Source organism: Rhinolophus sinicus, chromosome 3, assembly GCF_057876585.1.
Source record: "Rhinolophus sinicus isolate RSI-liver-muscle chromosome 3, RSI-T2T, whole genome shotgun sequence".
Classification (NCBI taxonomy): domain Eukaryota; kingdom Metazoa; phylum Chordata; class Mammalia; order Chiroptera; family Rhinolophidae; genus Rhinolophus; species Rhinolophus sinicus.
The window spans coordinates 167,830,115-167,845,846 of NC_142503.1; the positions used below are offsets into that span (position 1 = coordinate 167,830,115).

At 42.2% G+C, this 15,732-nt stretch overlaps 1 protein-coding gene across 2 annotated transcripts; it reads right to left on the reverse strand.

Annotated features, from left to right (window-relative positions):
• Positions 1 to 446: 446 nt before the first annotated feature.
• SIX4 (SIX homeobox 4) lies at positions 447 to 12,731 on the reverse strand. 2 transcript variants are annotated; one of them, XM_019750788.3, is made up of 4 exons: positions 12,643 to 12,731; positions 11,599 to 12,434; positions 8,256 to 8,941; positions 447 to 4,782 (listed from the first exon to the last, which is right to left on the reverse strand). In XM_019750788.3, the coding sequence occupies exons 1-4, from the start codon at positions 12,643 to 12,645 to the stop codon at positions 3,989 to 3,991; spliced, it is 2,319 nt and encodes a 772-aa protein (XP_019606347.1). In that variant the 5' UTR covers positions 12,646 to 12,731; the 3' UTR covers positions 447 to 3,988. The 2 variants fall into 2 exon arrangements, with proteins under 2 accessions (XP_019606347.1, XP_019606346.1); XM_019750787.3 differs by lacking the exon at positions 12,643 to 12,731 and having other exon boundaries at positions 11,599 to 12,543.
• Positions 12,732 to 15,732: the final 3,001 nt, after the last annotated feature.

Consider the following 15,732-nt stretch of genomic DNA (forward strand, 5'->3'; position numbering starts at 1 on the left):
TCTTCTACACAGTCAGTAATGCAGTTCTGTCTATCACTTTAAATCAAACCACTGGTGGACCCAACTGTGGTGTAACCAAACTTTGGCTAATGGGAGTGCTTTAAAAAAAATGGGTTATACAGAGCTCTTTCAGTAAGATTGGGAAAGGTCTTTGGACCCTTTCAATTTAATTCTACTCAATCTTCTAGAGTACCAGATTCAGATTTTGGGACACCCAAATGAATAAGACACATTTCTTTTACTGAAGGAGGATGGAATCTAATCATTTAGCTCTGAATATGCCGTATAGTTAAGTGAATTGCATAATTTTGTACAGAGACCAACAGAAATTATTTTTCCAAAATGACTCCTATTGTCCTCATATTTGCCAACCTATGAATGTATGTTATGGGTTTTTTTCCTTCTTCTTTGCTTTTTCAGGGATAAATAACTTTCAACACAAGATATATATAAATATAAAGTTTATTTAGCATAGTGTTTAGAAAAATAAGTTCACATCATTTCAGAAAACAAATAAAACACTTAATTGTCCAGGCATAAACCCCTATTACAGTACAACATACATACTTTAGATCTCTTTGGTTGGGTAATTAAGCACAGAAATGTTCTTGGACATGCTCTGTGTGCCATCACCTAACAGTGCAGTAAAGACTCTATTACCCCACCCCATGATATACATTCTGTATAGATTTTCTCTTTGTGTAAGGCACAGTAAAACCATATGAGTATATAACTGGTTGCCTCTAAACATACAGTACATGCAACTAAAGAATAAAATTTTTTGAGAACCCTGAAAGCCAAAAGTCACATGCTATATAATTTTGATTAATAAATTGTATGGTGGTTAATATTAAATTAACATGACATGTATCCGTTAGATACAAAATAAATGTTAGGCTCTAATCATCTAACTTCTAAGAAGACTTTGAAACATTTTTTGTAAAATGTGATTTCCCCCCCACGGTTTTCCTGAATTACTTATCTTTTTATGATGAGATGATCTGTCAAAAACATTTGAAAGAATGAAGAATTTCTCACTATGTACGAATGCACACTTGTCTAACATGTAGCAGGGCAGGCTGCAACATATGCCCAGTAATCCAACTTTTAACATGCAAGATGTAAGGGCATACACAAGGAGATTTAAGGTCAGTGTGTAATTTACACTATGGATTTTTATCTATGGCTATAACATCTACCTGCCTTTCGAAACACAAGAAAGGCACTGAAAAGTGTACAGTTCAGTCTTTTCATTATTATAAATATGCATAAGCTATAAAGCAGTACAAGATAGGTGCTCTTGCTTGGTTGAAGAACAAATGCACCCTCTCTTTAAGCAACAGACTGTCCTTTACTAGATAGATGTAAGTAAGAGCTAAATGCCAAATTCTGGCTGATAGAGTGCATAGTTAGGCTCACACCAAAAATCCCACAGCCAGCCACAGGGGTTGGGGTTTGCAGATCGAGTTACTTACCCCATTCTGATTCCTCTGTGGGGATCATTAGAGGGTCGTTTGTAGCATCTTCAAGCATTGGTTTATGTAAGAGAGAAATTCTGCCACATGAACTCCAAGGGTTCTGAGTCTGGCCCTTGGTATTGCAAAAGACATTTGCAATTCTGTGCACGGAGATCATGGGGTTTATCTTATTTCATTCACATATATATGGGCTACATACCAATTGGCCCGTATTTTACTGAAAGTTAGAAAAGAACAATATGTTCTTTATAATGTGCATTGATTCTTACCTGGTATATTGTATAGCTACCTGAAGTAATTGTAGGGGCATGATTACACCACGTTGGGAGTATGAATGGATTGCCTAGGTAAGTCTTAAGTTTTGTGCTATCTTAAGGGAGAAAAGAGGAAGAACTGTGAATACAAGAGGCTTATTATATTTTGGGAAGACATATAAAACTTTTCCAGTTATATATATAACATATATAACTTCTTAAACCTTCTCATCTCCCCTATTGGATGGGTATTTTTAAATAATTAACAAACTTTTGATATCTGCAGCAATCAAGTGGAAAACATCATTTTCATGTAAACTATACTATAGAACCATGTAATTAATCTCAGTAACATGATCAGCACACATTCAAAGAAAAAAACAAGCTGTATAAGTAGTGGTGGAGTGGAAGAGAACTCTAAAACACCTGACTTTGTAAAAAACAAAACAAAAAACGTAGTTTCAGCAGTTTAGGAACATTTACCAATTCTATACAAAACTGGGACCTAAGTTCTTTATCAAAATGAAGGGAGAGGAATTCTTCATAGGGCTGTTCATCTATGCCTGCAAGTTCCATTCACAATAACAACAGAAGTTAAATCCTCTTTGGCCCTTACTCAACATGCTCAGCTTGTAGAGATCTAGAGTGGACTCTTTGTTCTGATCTTAAAGAAAGCAAGATGTGGCGATACCTTTATGTTCAACAACTTTAAGTAATCTCTGAAGAGATCATTTCCCCACTTTTCTTCCTTTTCAGAGACCAGAGACTTTACTTACTACATAAATGTATTTGCATTATTACATCTCGTGTTCAGAGTCCTGACAAAAACTGTAACCACAGCTCACAACATTATCAAACAAAGCCAGGAGTTACTTTTAAAGAAGACATGATAATATAGTGCAAACAATAGTCATATGTCATAATGTAATAACTGATTCAAAACATTTAGAACTAAGTTTCAACAGGACAGAATTTTGCTCAATGGAATCTACATACGTATTCTTTCTTTACTTTAAAATGATTGTTTTCATAGCCCACAGAATTGATTTTACATGGTAGTCTATAATTGTTATTTTCATTGTAATGAAAAACATTAACATTAATTAGTTGTTTATCATTTGCATCATAAACATTATGCATAATAAAAGTGAAACTTAAGTTCTTCGGATTTAAAGCAATTTTGTGGTGAAATTAACCCTGTTAGAATAGTAGAAAAGAGCCATCAGTGCTTCTGTTGCCACTTCTGTACCTTTGTAAGAATAATAAAAAGGCCACAAGGTAAAAAGGCACATAGAATTCTATATAAAACATATTTAAATGAATCAGAGAGCTGCTAAATAAAGAACAAGGACGTGAAAAAAAGTACCAAAATTCCAATATTGGGAGTTGGATTTCCTGTTTCAGTGTTATTAATATTGACCTTAATAGACTTCTGATAAAAATCATTACTTTTAAAACCCTACAAAAAGTAAAACTTCGTTGGAAATAACTATGTTCACTTCCTGTTCAAACAATAAAAATAAATTAAACAGTAAGAAAACGTTTTTCTTTTTAGTTCATAATGTCTGAAGTATAAGAGAAACATACAGCATAAATAAAATTCACTGTAATTACTCAAATCCTTGCTTATAGGACTAATATATTTACACTTATACTGAAATTTGTTTCAGAGTTTTTAGTGGAGTTGCAAACTTTCTCAGCCACACAGAACTATTAGCAATCACATTTGGAAATGTGTAGAGACAAACCAAGACTTTCACAAAAATGCTGAAAAACAGAAATGCATGTATTCAAAAATATACCCTTAGAATAGTGTGGAGTACCATTTATGGTTTTTAACATTATCAATGCCCGTGGAGTAAAAGTAAACAAAAAAGAATCATATTGTTTCTAATGCTCTGTAGTGATACTTAGTTTTCTGTTAGGTTTTTAAATTAAAAAACTATCAAGTTCCATTTGACCTTAGAATTATATTGAGTCAACCAAATGATACACTTTGACTTGACATATTCCATCTTGTTCCTTTGTCTCCATCTATTTAAACGAGAACATATGTGAACAAAAAGGCTGCAGTAACGCAGTTCTACTATATTATTTAACTGTGATCTTCATGCAGATCAACCCAAAGTCTCTTGAATGCATTTACTTGCAAAACTAGTGTTTCCCTTTAAATGGGAAAATGTTTTATGTCCTCAGGGCTTCATGAAAAGATTGTTCACTAATGCCAGGAAAAAAAAGGGGGATGGGGAATAAAGTTTATAAGTCTTGCATGTCTTCATCCAATTGGACAGTTTGGAGCTTGGCAAGCTCCTTTTTGTCTGTATCCAGGTCTTCACAGACAGTCTCAACCATGCCCTCTAGGACATACTTGGATTTGGAGTCCAGCATCATTAAGTTGCTTGCTGCTTTGCTCTCAGAATTTAAGAAATTCTCTTTTATGTTAGCTACTGATTGCAGAACCAAACGATGTTCTCTGACAAAATCCTGGTGTACTACTGGGGAGGGGTGACCCACCTGGTCTTCAGCTGTAGGCACTATTTCCCCAAGGGCAGCCTGGGTCATGGGGACTGACAATAGATCTTGACCAGAAATAAGGGAGCAGTTCTGAAGAGTTGCATAGTTAGTGTTGCTAACAGATGTCACAGTAGATTTGCTTGCCACAGGTGCAGACATTGACTGGCTATCAGCAATGTCAGGGTTTAGCTCAGTGGGATTTAGTAAGGTAGGGGGAGTCAGGGAAAAATTGTGAGACGGGGATACATTAACTAATGAGGAGGCCAGGGGATGGAGGCTGCTCCCCGAGATATTTTCAGAAGACAGGTTTGCATTTACTTGTGCATTCTGATTGACAGGCATCAACTGAGAAAATACCAGGCTCCTCTCCAAGCCCTCCTGTTTAACAGATCCTATAGTCTGGCCTGAATTAGGAACAGTGTATACCACTGCACTGGGAGCAAGAGAGCTCAAGAAAACCTTTCCTTGCTGGACTGTGGTAGACTCACTTGTAAATGTGCTCCCATCTGAAGTGCTTGAATTTACTGAAATATTACCTAAAAAAAAAAAAAAAAAAGTATAGATTATCATTGATGGAGCTGAGAGGAGGGAAAAAAGTTACTTTTTTACAGTTTTTCTCAGGTTCAGTAGAATCACCTTGAGCACTTCAAACTACAGATTCCCAGGCTCCATTCCTGAGAATCTGGCTCAGTAAGTCCTAGAGCAGGTGTATTTTTAACTCCCTCAGGAATTCTGATGACCAAGTGGGAGTAAGAACTACTGGTTTAGAAACCAAGTGTGAAAAAAAAAAAAAAAAAGTCTTTTCCAAGTTCTAATTTCAGTCAAGTTTCTGGTTCATAAAAGATATTATTTTCCATATAAATTCCAACTTGCTATCTTTCAATTAGTTGACAGTTATTGCTAGCTTTGCCAGTTAGAATAGAAAACACAAATGCAAAATAAAATGCCTTTGTTCAGGACAAGCTCAGTAACTCACATAGGATATAAATGGCAATGTAGAAAACACCACATAAAATGAGTTACCTTGAGGCTTAAAATTAACAATATAAACCTGTACAGACAAGTTGAAAACTTTTGCCAGACTAACCATAAAGTAATATCAAGTCAACAAAACATTCAATAAGTCTTTTTTCCTTTTCTTGTGCCAGTTCTGAAACTTGTGTTGTACTGATAGGAAAAATTAATGATAATAATGAAATATGCTTTAAAAATATAGATTAATATAAAAAACTAGACTTAATGCTTTTCTAAGACGTTTGTATTTTTTGAGGCTCTCAGTATAATGATCTGCAGAGACCAGAAGTAGAAAAAGAAATGTAAGTAGAAAGCTGAGAAGATGTTCAAATCAGGTAACTCAGTTGATGTAGATGAATCAGGCCCTCCCCCCACCTCCCACCATCAAAGAAAACCCTTTTCTTTCTGAGTCTTTACACAGACACAGTGAAATGATGGTAATTATCTTGCCATTGAAGAAATGGTAGACTTGAGGGAGTTTTGTAACAGAATGGTTTCAGAAGGGCTGTTTACCCTGATCTTGAATTAGATGCTCAGTAAACTCTTTATTATTTGAGAAAACAGCCCAAATGGTAAAGATAATTCACCTAAAACATATCCCTTCTTGCATTACTACAAAATTGTGATTATATTACTACCTATATTGATAAATCAGTATCACAGGGCTGTTCATGTCTTCCAAACATTTTAAAGCATCCTAAATGCAAAAGAATGCCTTTAAAGGAAAAAAGAAAACAAAAACACTATATTTGAACTTAAAAAAAAATTAGCAACCCGAAAGTATTGATCATGGAAATACTTGTGTTAAAAAAGACATTTCTATGTATGTTTGGGCTCTTCCTTAACATAATTGTTTGTTCTAGGCCAAACAAATGAAAAAGGCTTTTATTTAAAAATGTTTGACTTCAACTTAAGTATGCTTTAAACTTCTTGGCTGCTAAACTTCTTAAGTTGGCTGCTAAACTGTAGCAAAAAACATCTGAAATAGATTTTTATTTTCTTGTGTTATGTGTTTGTGAAATTGTTTGCCAGTGGATATAACAACAAAATAATCAATTATTTTTTGACAGAGCCATAAATAACATAATAGATATGACATTTTCCCCAACTGCTACTGAGTATAATTAAAGTAATATTTCTGAATATGTAGATAATATGTACATGTGAAGGAGAAAAGCAGATGTGATCTAAAACTTGATATTTAAATATAACTGCAATTGAATTATAAATTGAATAACTTCAAAATTGGTTTAAAAATCCAATGGAAAAATAAGTATAACTTTGTAATGATGGTAAAATAAGGAAAAAAAAACCCCTCATTTTCGCAGATTATAAAGTGAAAAAAAAGATGTAGATATTCTGCTTTTCCATATAAATCCCAACTATACAAAAATAATCTACCTTGTCTAGGCATTTTTAGGAAAGATTTGGTATGTGTTTTTGAGAAAGGCTGAATCTCCAAATCCTCTATTAAGAACTGCAATGTATGACCACTATTATATAAAGGAACATGGACCTTCCTGGGCCCATCTGGTTAAACTTAAGCCTTCAACTCACTTAGACAGTCTAAGGATTGACAGCGTTGTCATTTGATCTTAGCTTTTTTAACTAAAAATACTGTTCTTATGCATATTAAATACCCCATTTTAAAAATTAGCCATTAGTTTGTAATAATTTTCTATGGCAGCACTTTTTTAGATTACATGTGAAAAGTACTTCTGCTTTTCTCCTTCCCCAATCTACATACCATATTTTTTTTAAATTAAATATGTTGTCTTTAAAATGTACATACTGTTTGGAAATTTCCTAAAGAGAGAAAAGGGATTAGATCCACAGTATAAAACTAAGCATTTGGGCTTTCCCTGTGGTTTTCATATTTTTGCCCTATGTTGTATAGTGACTTAGCATAATCCTTTCCATAACCTGGAACAATGAAAAAATAAATAGTATGCTGCAGGAGTGCTGTGTTTTACTACCATTTTACCTAAAGAGAAACAAATGTACATAATGAAACTTACTCCACAATTTTTTCATTAGTGTGTTAAATAAGCTAAGGTAGATCACAGTTGTACAAAAAAAAAAGTTGTGCATAAATTGACTTTTTTTCTTTTTGATAAAATCATTTCATTGGAAGCCTCTCTCTAAGGCAAACAATTACTTATTTTGCTTTGGTAAAAAAGCTGGACTTTCAGATTTGCTTACAGGAGGGCAAACATGCACTCCTGAATTCAAGGGGCCATCCAACCTCCACTGCCATTCTAACCCTTCTGGTTTCTATATAGAGGAAATGACACAGAGCCATCCAGATGTGCTTAAAGTCAGGGAAGAATTGGCATATCAGCCTTAGGTTACCCGAATTTTACATCAGTGGTTTCTTTAGCAGATTACCTTTAGTAAAGCCACAAACATAAAATAAGGCTTACAGTTGCCTTCATAAATAAACCCACACATCTAGGAGGTGAGTATACATGCAGAGCAATAGCTACCCAATCATATATTCTGGTTTTCTTTTAGGCCTGTAATCTTAATTACAGGAGGAACATGAATCAAACACAATTCTCTTTTAAAACACTTTTTGGTTAAATAAATAATGCTTATGTAAAGTGTACAATTCTTACCAACTGCTCCACTAATTTTGTGTTCTTAGCAATATTAATTTTTAATCTTAAAATGTCAAGCAATGGGTTATTCTGTAAGCACCGACTGACTTATCATATTTCTATTATTGTAGAACTGGCAAGACTTGCTATGAATTGTATTTTTCCATTCAGTTGTTAGGAAAATAAAAGCCTATCCCCACAATGCCAGGGAATCAAACAAGCTGGATATTACATGTGTGTTGTGAAGAAGAAACAAATCAAGTCTATTCTGCAGCTGTGGCAGCCAATAAGGTACCTGAACAGTTACATCAATCCATAGCTCTCACCAAATGCGTCACTTACAGCAGCTGGCTAAACATTCACTGGTGCATTATGGTACCAAATGAGACTCTTACCTTGCGAAGCTGCCACTGAAACGGGAGGCAGCTGCAGTGGAGAGAATCCAATGCTCCCATTAAGGAACTGGCTGTTTGCTCCGGAATTGGGGATCTGGACAATGCCATACTGATTAATTTGCACTGGTGTAGTAAAAGTCACGACAGAGCCTCCATCCTGGGAAGCCACTGTTTGAATGCCTTCTCTTTTCACTTCAGTGCTGGGGATGAGCCCTGGGAATGACACGGGGGCACTGGGGCTGTACGAGGTGGTGGCTGCTGAGTTAGGGGAAGAACTCTGTAGGACTTTGAATTCCTTCACATCCTGGGAGGTAGTGCCCAGTATGTCAGTCATGGATATACCATTGCTTACAATGTTTGATGCCATTTTTGGTGGATTCAATGACACTGTCTGTGTATTTCCCACATTTAATCCATTAAGGATAACTCCATTGGGTCCCTGAATGAAAGAATTACCATTAAGGAAGACAGATGAAGTACTTGCAGGTACCAAACTTCCATTCAACAAAACTCCAGAAGAGCTTAATATCTTAGCATTTCCAATTTGTTGCATATATACTGGCTCCATGTGACTGGAAAGACTGAGGTTGGTGACACCATCGGATGAACCGGAGAGTGGATGAGGAGACAAATCCTCATGGCCCTTGCTGGATTCATCTTCAGTGCTGGGATTGCCATCTGACTCACTGTATTGAGGGAAAATCAAGACATTAAGAAGGTCAGAGGGCTGACATTCTGCATAGCAACACTTGTTTGGAAAACCAGCTTCTAACCCGTTAAGGGCAGTATTTAAGGAAATCACAGCAGGAAGTCTTTTAGTCCTGTTTAAGCCAGGAGGCCTTTCAGCAGATTCTGACCAGAGAATATAGGAAGATATAAATTCAACTAAGAGGATTTACAGGAGAATTGTATATACGTTTTTATAGCATTGAAGTTATTCCTTACTGTTAAATGTGCCACTGCCTACACCATAGAAAAAACCCATTAAATGATTTGGTCAGTCTTTCCTGTGTAGGAAATCTGTTCCTTCCCTCAAACCAATTCAGATTAGTGTAATTTTGAAGGTAAACGAAACTGCCAAAGGAGCAGAAGGTCGGAACTGTTCTGTTTGCCAGTTAGTTAACAAGAGATCATTTTCTCACCTGCTCCCAAACTTCTACTCCACCAGACTGACAACTCTTTCATTCAACAAAGTGGCTGGCCTTGTTGTAGGAAAGGCACTTTCAACCCAAGAACTGTTATGTGCAGTCGCCTTTGAATCCAAAGGAAGCCAAAGGGGCCTATTTAACATACACCATCCAGTGCCCTGGTGAGGTGGGAGGGAAAGGGTGTGGGTCACTGAGCTGCCCTGTAACTATCAGACCCTTCCCCAGCACCTTCGGTCCTTCTGTTCCAGACAGGACTGTGTTCTTCAGAGCCCCAACTTGGGAAATACCAACTCCGGGTAGGGGTAGTGGTGGGGGTTTCCCATTCGGTCTGAGGCTGGGTAGGGGAGAATTGGTGAGTAGGGCATTGGAAGTTTGGAAGCGCGGCAGAACTTGGCCCAGTAGAAGATCCGACATCCCGGCAGTGCCCCGCGGTCGGTTCGCTTTCATGCCGAGGGGAGGGGATTACTCCGGCTTTGGGCTGCGGGGCCAGGAGCGCAGAAAGCGCTTTGATTTACGAGCTGAGGTTGAGCCGCCGTCGCCGTCTGCGAGGGTGACTCATTGGGGGTGTGGGTGGGAGGTAGATCCGGAGAGGGGCCTAAACCAGGCAACTGGACTCGGGGTGGGGGTTGAGGGGGTGGGGAGCGAAGCCGGTAAAGTGTGGCGGGGAAGACCCGGGGAAGGCGCCCAGCCGGGGAGCGGAGGCTGCAGGGCAGCAGGCCTGCGTCCCGCGCCGGCTCTCCACCCTCTCTCCCCGGTCCCCCGGAATCTGTCCGGGCTCGGAGCGACGCGATCCGCGGCCTCAAGCGGGCGCAGGTTAAGGTGGCGTGCGTGGCGTTATCAACGCACGTCCTCCGGGTCAACCGCAAGCCTGCGGAAGGGGACACGCAGGTCTCAGTGCGCGTTTTGTTTTGGTTACCGGGAGGCCAGGCTCCGGCCAGCGTCTCCCTTCCCGCCTGGGGTTAGCAACGCCGGAGCCGTCGGGCCCCCAGGAGCGCAGGGGCCAGGGCGGGCCGCGGCGGATTCTGGAATGCGCCTGGTGATCACCTTCGCACGGCCGGGAAGGCTCCCGGCTCCCAGATTCTTTGCCCGAGCAGAACCTTCGAGCTGCATTTGGATTCTTTCTCGCCTATCCCCGAGGGGATGGAGACAGCATCTCTTTAAACGACCTTCTCTTTACTTCACTTTGCCCAACAAACACCAGGACACAGACACCAGGTGTCTAACTCGGGAGGACGCACAAAAGAGGCGGAAAACCCGATTATTTTCCACCAGTCGGGGAAAAAAACCCTTCCAGTCAAAAAAGTTCAAGCCCGCCAGGGTGGGCGCTCTGGAGGTGAGGAGTTGATAGCACCCCCACTCCTTTCCCGCTGTCCACCTTATGCCAGTCTACCCTCTACCACTGTACCAGGAGGGAGGGAGCCTCGGAGTGTTCCGGGGCCCAAGGAGCTGCCCTCCAGCTCCACTACCCTAGCGGCACTGAAATCCGATCCGAAGGAGTTCAGAATCAGGTTTCAAAACACCGCAGAGCCAAGCCGCACCAACACCCCACGTTGCCGCGGCCGCGAAGGGAACCAAGGCGGGCGGTGAATGATTAACTCTGTCACATAAAACCTCGACGGCCCCAAGACCCCCTTCTGCGCCGCCAGCCCCCGCCAAATACTCTCCTCCCTCCAGAGCGGCCAAGGCGACCTCCAGCGCAGACCTGGGGGGGCAGCGGAACCCTGGGGGTCCGGGAGCGCGGACGCGCGCCTGGCCAGTGTGACCCCTCGGAGGTGTGGACCCCACAGGCGCTGGCAACCTCCGCGGGTCTCCGGCGGCAGCGAGAGCGTCCTTTCCGGCCCCTACACACGCTCCCTTGCCCTGCCAGAACCCGGGAGAGAGTGGCAACTTCAAAGCCAGCGGGATGGGGGTGGGAAACCCGGCAGCAGTGACCAGCCGAGGTGGGGGCGGGGATTGAGACCTAGGCGGGCGACGAGAAACTTCTGGGGGGAGGGTAAGGAGGGAGGTTCCCCCGCCCCTCGGCACCGCAGCCCCCCTTCCCCTCTACGGAGAGAGGTGGGGGGCGGGGAGAGGTGGGCAGCCGGACCAGGCTGGTGGGGAAGGTAAGCGCCATGTTTGCGAGCGCTAGGAGGAAAAGAAAGCTGGGAAGGGGGTGGGGGAGAGGAAGGGGGAGGAGGAGGAAAGTTGGCGCTCACCTTTTGGACTGGGTCTCAGAGGGGTTCCGATCGCGCTGCCGCCGGTTCTTGAACCAGTTGCTAACCTGGGTGAGGGAGAGGCCGGTGATCTTGGCCAGGTGCCGCTTCTCAGCGGGCGAAGGGTAGCGATTCTGCTTGTAGAGCTCCTTGAGCGCGTTGCGCGACTTCTCCTTGAAACAATACACCGTCTCCTCGCCGTCCCAGATGGTGCGGGGCAGGGGGAATTTCCTGCGGAGCCGGTACTTGTCCACAGCGCCCAGCGGCCGGCCGCGGGCTCGCTCGGCCTCGGTGTAGCGCGCCTTGTACCAGAGCTGCTGCAGCAGCGGGTGGTTGGCCGACTCGAAGCTGTGACTCTCGAGGATGCTGTAGAGCTCGGGGTAGATGCCCTGGTGGAAGGCCACCAGCGCCCGCGCCTTCAGCAGGCTCTCGTTGCCACGTAGCAGGTCGCTCTGGGGCAGGGACCACAGGAACCGGGCCAGGCGGTCCAGGTTGCCCCCCTGCTGCAGCGCCTCACACACGCAGGCTACATGGTCGGGCGAGAAGGCCAGTGGGGTCTGCGCGGCGGCCGCGGCGTGGTGGTGCCTGCCCAGAAGTTCCGAGTGGAGTTGTACCTGATCCGCCGCCGCTCCGGCCGCCGCCGCTGCCGCCACTGCCCCTTCTTCTCCGCTCACCCTGGCGGCGGCGGCCGCGGCGTCCCCCGGCTCCAGGGGAAAAGGGGCTGGAGCCGGGGGGCTCAGCCCCGCCGCCGCGCCCCCCGCCACTTCTCGGGGCGCCTCCTGCCCTTCCGAGGCGCTTTCCATCCCATTCTCTTGCTTGATGTCCGCCGCACTTGCAATCTGCCCGGTGGGGGAGGAAGAGGACATTTTTTGTTGTTTATTTTCCTCCCTCCCTCACTCCCTCGCACTCTTTTCCTCTTTCTTTCCCCCTCTCTTACTCCTCCTTCTTCGTCTCCCTCCCCCCTCCCCCCCTCCGGAAAGCCCACTCCCTCCCTCCCGGTTTCGGCTGGATCTGGCCGATCAGGTTTCCCCCCGGCCACGCAGTCACCATTAAGATAGCTGCTAGAGCAAAGTAGTGTAAAAGGATAGCTGCTTTCTGCCGTTCCCCCAACGTGACTCCTCGGGTTGCTGCATACTATATGGCACTGGCGGCCCGGCAGGCCCGGCCGCGCCACCCCATTGGCTATTTCACATTCAGAGGGAGGAGGAGACACCGTTTCTATCCCTGTCGATCACCCGCCTCCCACTCCACCCCTCGCCTTTCCCTCTCCCCCTGACCCCCAGGCACCTATACCTGAAGGAAAACACCGACATTCTTTTCAGGCCAAGCTCCTGGGCGGGAAATTACCTAATGTGGCCTGAAAACTGGACAACAGACTCTTTCAAAGGCAGTCCCTATGATTCCAGAGGGAATATTAATTGTGTGGCCTAAAGGTCCGGATGCTAAACTCTTAACAAAGAGACCACCCTCTGCATTCAGGTGACAGAATTTCAAAGAGGACAATCAGAAGCTTCCCTATTCTCTCGACTTCCCCCTTAATCCTCCTTTTCTGACGTCTCTATTAAGGATTTTGTATTCAAAAGGGTCCAGAATAGAATGACACTAGGGAATGTTCTAAGGGGGAAGCATTTACAGTAAATTAAAATTCCAAAGTCGGAAGAATGCTTGGAAACAGTAAAATAAATGGTATAAATAGCCCATCGAGAAGACAAAAACAAGACGCCTTCAAAAAACGTATTTAATCTTAAATCGCCTAAAGAGCTGGCAATCCAACTGGGTTGAACATAAGCATATAGAATGGTTAACTATATGTTTATCCTAAACAAGTAGGGTGGAAGAGATCCAAGCTTTAGATGATAATGACAGTATGGAAATTGAAGTCTTTTGTACGAACATTTTTTTTTTAATGTAAGTGTATGACTACTTCTTTGGAGATGATATTCCTGATAGAAACACCATCTCTATGTCTTGGAGGAGGTCAGTGCCGGATCAGCAGCCCTTTCCACATCATGGACAGATGGAAGACTGCCCTCTGGTTTGAGGTGAAGTGCCTGGGGTGGGGGTAGAGCGGAGTCTACTGCTTTTTGCAGTTAAATCTCTTTCCATCATGGTTTGCATAAGGTCTTAGCTCAAAAAAGAATGAACCCATCTCTGCTTCTCTGATTATTGTGAGTCAGTTGGTGCTTTTTCTTCAAAATCCAACATTTTAATGATATCATCCTAACCTTTATTTCAGGGTGGCCTTGTGTTGTTTCTGCTTCCCAATTACCCGTAACTGCCTACTTCAGCACATTATAAAGCAGCTGTTTAGGTCACCTGCTATCATAATAAACTTGGTGAGGTTTTCTTTTTTTGTGTGTGTGTGTCAGGCTGCATTTTATTGCTGGTCAACCAAGATGTCATTTGATTTTGTACTTAACTTGCTTTTATACTACCACAATGAAGCTAGCAATGACTTCTCTGGTAGACTGAAAATTCTTAATCATGGAAAAGATCATGTGTTTCTACCCCATTATCCAGTTAGGTATCAAACTTCAGGACAACAGCTAAGATTCGTATCTTCCTTGAATTTAAAAATACATATCTTTTTAGAATAATTTTCACTTGCAGAAAAGTTACAAAAAGAATACAGAGAGTTCCCATCTACTCTTTACCTAGTTTCTCCTAATGTTAGCATGCTACATTTATCCAAATACATTAACATTGGTTCAATACTATCAACTAAACTCTAGACTTCATTTGGATTCACCATTTTTACCGCTAATGTCTGTCTTCTGTTCCACAATCCAATCTAGGATACCAGGTTGCATTTAGTTCCTTGAATAGTAAAAGCATATTTATCAGAGAAAAGTAGACAGGAGGTAGTATGGTTTAGTGAAAAGGAGGTGAATTTGAGGATAACCTAGCTAGATGTAGGTTTAATCCTAGCTCTGCCTTTTATTAGCTACTTGACTCTAAAAAGTGGACAGGCTTGTTGTGAAGATTAAATGAGATAAGATGTGCCAAAAAGCACCTGGCGTATAATTAATCTTCGTTAAATGTTTATTATCTGCCTCCTGATAGTACAAAGTAGGAAACTTTTCAATTGTGTACACCTAAGGAAAATTCATTTGGCTATATTATGGGGCTATCCAAGTTCAGGTCATAGAGGAGTCTTCTTCTGGTGTATCATCAATCAAATATATAGTGCATCGACTTGGAAAACCATGTCTTGGGTTTCTGCATGTCTTCAATATAGTGCCTCCCAAGCACCAAGTTCAACAGATTATATAGAAGCAGCAGTGACCTTTTGTGATATCTGTAGCCTGAGCTACATTGGTATTCCATAGCTCCAGGAGGAGATTCCTGTAGGACCAGAAGTGAAATCCAACACCAGACTCCGGATTCCTTTAGCAGGCTGAGCCTCAGAGCTCATTCTGGCAGCAATTCAAAGTGGACTGGACGCCCTTGACTCAAACATGGTCAGCTACAATGGGACACCAGACTTGAGCATGTGTAGAGTTAATCTCATAACACTGGTTTTACCAAACTATTTGTAAAATTAATGAATACTTGCTTCTACTTCCTATGTCTGCCATGTTGTGAATACTGTGTCTGCTGTGCTGATATGCAGTCCAAAGCTGTGTTGTGATTTGGGAAAACAGAGTTGAGGCTGGGATTGTGTGAGAGTGAAAACCAAGCTGCTTGTTTCTGTATCTTTCCATCTTGCCTGAAGATAGTGATGACAGTATATGGAAATATTTTGCCATTTTAATGTACTGAAGAAAATTTGGTCCAGCACAAAATGTTACACTTTTCTTGAGTATATTTAATTGTGTTGCCACCATGAATAGAGATTTCCTTTTCCAAGGTTGACTTTGGCTCTCTGGAAGATAGAGGGAAAATAATATAACTATATCTTGGTGGGCTCTTTCTATTTCAGGAAGCTTATTTACTGGTACTGTTAAGAACGTTAGGTGCTACATTTATCTTTCAGGTAGAGGAGGTGTTCCATTGTTATTTAGTAACCAATGGTTGATGATATGTAGCCAACATTTCTGAAGATCATTCTTGTGCCAAACATTTATTGAGTCCTCAGTAAATACAAAGTATTGCATCAGGTACTGAGGGATGGAAAGATGAATAATAGATTGGGGT